Below are 2,500 nucleotides of genomic sequence, written 5' to 3' on the forward strand. Positions count from 1 at the left end.
TCCCGGTCCAGCTGAACTCCTTTCTGCGCCATTTCACCTCTCGCTCAGTAACAACGACTGTCTGACTGTCTGAGTCTCACTTCCTGAGAAATGAAACTAGTCTGAGCTCTGATGTCACAGCAGGTGATACGCTGTTGTACTTGCCCCAGCATGTTGGTTACACCCATCTGCAAACTGTTGCTAGAAAGGGAGGGAACAAGGAAATATGATCACAGAGTGGAGCGGAGGAGGAGGGATGGGTTATCAAGTTCTGCTTCATTCCTGGAAGAGGAGAGCTTTGAGAGAGATACTGGGTGTGTTGCAATGCCCATACTACCATTAGTATGACAGGGAAAGATATAGTATATCCAATATATATATGGTCAAATGCAGAATACCAAAAATGTGTCCTGATGTACTCTGGTTGCATTTTGCATTATGCAAGCCAGCATGCTTTTCTGACCCACAATCCTCTGTGCAGCATATCTGAGCAAGAGGCTCAAAGTTCAAGCTGCGATGTTATCAGACTTTTATGTCCCGAAGAAAAAGTATGCGATAAGGAATGCAGCAAAACTTGTTTACAACAGAGCTCATTTCTCATTTAAAAACTCTGCTGACTTCAACTTTTAGGAGGTAAACTCTTCTTAGAATCAGAGGGCTTGGAGACGGCTCCCCAGTTTACTAAATTACTGAGTTGTCCTGTAATTATGTTGATTAATAGTTTATGTTGTTGACAATGATTCAATCAGAATCAGAGTAAAATTTAATGCGACCTTAACTCCAATTGGTTGAGTGAAACTAAATCCTAGCTCATACAATCCTAGGTAAGTCAGACGAGAGTCAAAGTCAGACAGCAGATACAGTAACAGTGAAGCAGAGCAGCCTATTTAAAGGTCCAGTGTGTAACGTTTGTAGTTATTCATTATCATAATAGTTATTGCCCTTCATAAACTGTTCTCCGAAATTAACTCCCAACAACCACGGCTGATAGACGGCCTTTTGTACACCTTCGCTTGTTGAAGTGTGCAGGCTACCAAGCTGCAATTACATACTGTAAACCCACGTACTGGAGAGTTGATTACGATATATGATCTCAACGCCAGATGGGAGAAATGGTGTAAACACAATGTATCTTTAAAGAAAGTACTCAGCCTAGATTCAAGCAGTCTAGCAGTAAGAAACCTCCACAAACTTCCATGAGTCCAATGCACACTCCGGGCCATATTTTACCAATCTAAATGCGTGAAGCGCCTGTGTTTTTGTTCATGGATAGTTCAAATCCACTTTGCTAGTTTTGACCAGCAAAGGGTCAGACCAACCTTAATACTGGTTCTAAAGGGTTGTACTTAAACTTCATTAATTCATAGTGACCATAACATGCAATTAATCAATCAGAGGGTCATCTCCCATTCCCTTTAAAAGCCAGGTGTTTGGACCTTGGAGCATTGTTATCATGAAGGAGGATTTGTACACGTTGACAACTGTCCTCTTAAACTAGCAAAGACCCTTGCATCGGGCTTTCCTCATGCTGAAGATAGGGCCCTGTCCTTATTATAAAAGGTTTCTATCAGCCTGAAACCATGTTTTTTCCTAAAAGCTGCAGACAAAGAGAGCTGAGGATGCTGTAACCTCCACTGTCCACATGCTGGTTAGCAGGATGAAGGAGCCCTCACTGAACTGTCCTGCATCCAGTGTTGCCACAGTTACTTTAAAAAGTTACTTAGTTACTTTACAGAATACGTCATTTTAAAAGTTACAAAGTTTGATTACAAGTTACTTTATTAGTTACGTTCAGCAACTAGTGACAATAACAGTCTCAACTGATTACAGGATCTGGTTTATTATGGCACCAAGTGAACTGTCCTCATGCTGAAAACATGACCTGTCCTCATGCTAAAAACATGAACTGCCTGTCCTCATGCTGAAAACATGTCCTCATGCTTGTTGTCCTCATGCTGAAAACTGGGATGTCCTCATGCTGAAAACATGACCAGTGTCCTCATGCTGAAAACATGACCTGTCCTCATGCTGAAAACGTGACCTGTCCTCATGCTGAAAACGTGACCTGTCCTCATGCTGAAAACGGGACCCCCTCATGCTGAAAACGTGAACTGTCCTCATGCTGAAAAACGTGAACTGTCCACGACTTCACTCCCATGAGGACTTCAGAAGAAAGCAAAAATACATATTTTTACAACGGAAAATGACAAAAATAGTAACAAGATGAGATGACTGACAAAATCAGGAGTAGCCTACGCACACCACAACAACAACAACAACAACACTGGTGAATGTGCACCATAACACGTGAAAAACACCCAAGGGAAGTCCTTCCAGGATTTCAAGGCCTTTTTTTTAGATTGTTGCGGCCCAAAATGCCTGATTTGAAGGGAGCAAGTGTAAAACATTGCGATAAAAGTTGCAGAAGACAATGAAAGTTGCAAAAAAAGCTGCAATTTGTTTTGTATAGTTCTTTAAAAATAGAAAGGAAACTTGTTTTGGGGAGAATAATAATTATTAC

General features: G+C 41.3%; 1 protein-coding gene across 1 annotated transcript in view; it reads right to left on the bottom strand.

The window, feature by feature from the left end:
• The window catches only part of LOC114567722 (E3 ubiquitin/ISG15 ligase TRIM25-like), a 2,117-nt gene extending 1,962 nt beyond the window's left edge, over nt 1-155 (bottom strand). The window contains exon 1 of the mRNA XM_028596828.1: nt 1-155. This exon is cut by the window's left edge and continues 1,962 nt beyond it. Coding sequence (XP_028452629.1) covers nt 1-32 — 32 coding nt within the window. The 5' untranslated portion in view covers nt 33-155.
• Nucleotides 156-2,500: the final 2,345 nt, after the last annotated feature.

This window comes from Perca flavescens, chromosome 14 (genome assembly GCF_004354835.1).
Source record: "Perca flavescens isolate YP-PL-M2 chromosome 14, PFLA_1.0, whole genome shotgun sequence".
In the NCBI taxonomy this organism is placed as follows: domain Eukaryota; kingdom Metazoa; phylum Chordata; class Actinopteri; order Perciformes; family Percidae; genus Perca; species Perca flavescens.